Source organism: Rhea americana, unplaced genomic scaffold (assembly GCF_003343005.1).
Source record: "Rhea americana isolate MKP2758 unplaced genomic scaffold, rheAme1 scaffold_595, whole genome shotgun sequence".
Taxonomy (NCBI): domain Eukaryota; kingdom Metazoa; phylum Chordata; class Aves; order Rheiformes; family Rheidae; genus Rhea; species Rhea americana.
In genome coordinates, this window is record NW_028186751.1 from 9,129 (window position 1) to 10,573 (window position 1,445).

Genomic DNA, 1,445 nt, shown 5'->3' on the forward strand with positions numbered 1-1,445 from the left:
GAGGGGCGATTTTGGCACCGCGTGGTGGTGGTGGTGCTGGGTGGGGGATCTGGCGCCGTGCTGTGCCGTGGGGGGTCCGACCCTGGCACTGTGCCGTGGGGGTCCGGCACCGCGCCGTGCCGCGGGGGTCCAATCCTGGCACTGCACTGTGCCAGGAGGGTCCAACCCTGGCACCGTGCCGTGAGGGTCTGGCACCGGCACAGCACCGTGGGGGTCCGGCACCGGCACTGCACCATTGGGGTCTGATCCTGGCACCGCGCCGTGGGGGTCCGGCACTGTGCCGTGCCACAGGGATCTGATCCTGGTACTGTGCCATGCCGTGGGGGTCCAACCCCGGCACCGCGCCGTGGGGGTCCGGCACTGCGCTGTGGGGGTCCGGCACTGCGCTGTGCCCCGGGGGTCCGACCCTGGCACCGCACCGTGGGGGTCTGGCACCGCGCCGTGCCGCGGGGGTCCGACCTCAGCACTGCGCCGTGGGGTCCAGCACCGCGCCGTGCCGTGGGGGTCCAATCCTGGCACCGCGCTGTGGGGGGTCTGGCACTGCACCGTGCCATGGGGGTCCAACCCCAGCACTGCGCCGTGGGGGTCCAGCACTGTGCCATGGGGGGGGTCCAGCACCGCACTGTGCCACAGGGGTCCAACCCTGGCACTGCGCCGTGGGGGTCCGGCACCGTGCCATGCCGTGGGGGTCCAATCCTGGCACCGCACTGTGGGGGGTCTGGCACTGCACTGTGCCATGGGGGTCCAATCCTGGCACCGCGCTGTGGGGGTCTGGCACTGCACCGTGCCATGGGGGTCCAACCCCAGCACTGCACCGTGGGGTCCAGCACCACGCCGTGCCGCGGGGGTCCAATCCTGGCACCGCGCTGTGGGGGGTCTGGCACTGCACCGGGCCATGGGGGTCCAACCCCAGCACTGCGCCGTGGGGGTCCAGCACTGTGCCATGGGGGGGGTCCAGCACCGCACCGTGCCATGGGGGTCCAACCCCAGCACTGCGCCGTGGGGGTCCGGCACCGCGCCGTGCCACAGGGGTCCAACCCCAGCACCGCGCCGCGGGGGTCCGACCCCGGCACCGTGCCGCGGGCGGGGGTGTCCGGCTCCGACCTCACCTCCAGGAAGCCGGGAAACTCCTTCTCCATGAGGAGCCGCAGGTCCTCCTTGGCCAGGTGGTTCTTGTCGCCGGCGTACTTGTGGAAGGTGAACATGAGGGTCTCCATGGCGTGCTCCATCTGGGAGGGCATGGCGGCGGGGGGCTGCGGGCCGCGGCGCGCCGTCACCTCCGGGGCCGGGAGCCTCGTGTGTGTGTGTGTCCCCCCCTCACCCCGCCGGCGCACCCGTGGTGGGTGTGTGGGGGGGGGGGAGCACCGAGGCACGCCCCGGGGTGGGGTGGGGGGTGCCCCACCGGCCCCACCACCCCCTCTTACCACTGAAGGATGCTCCGTGCC

At 73.3% G+C, this 1,445-nt stretch overlaps 1 protein-coding gene across 1 annotated transcript; it reads right to left on the reverse strand.

Moving 5' to 3' along the window:
• Nucleotides 1–3: 3 nt before the first annotated feature.
• On the reverse strand, nucleotides 4–1,418 carry LOC146587463 (uncharacterized; the record flags this gene model as incomplete). The annotated part of the gene is made up of 2 exons (XM_085319527.1): nucleotides 1,043–1,418; nucleotides 4–1,010 (listed from the first exon to the last, which is right to left on the reverse strand). Coding segments are annotated over exons 1-2 (1,206 nt in total), but the record flags the coding sequence as incomplete, so codon positions are not given.
• Nucleotides 1,419–1,445: the final 27 nt, after the last annotated feature.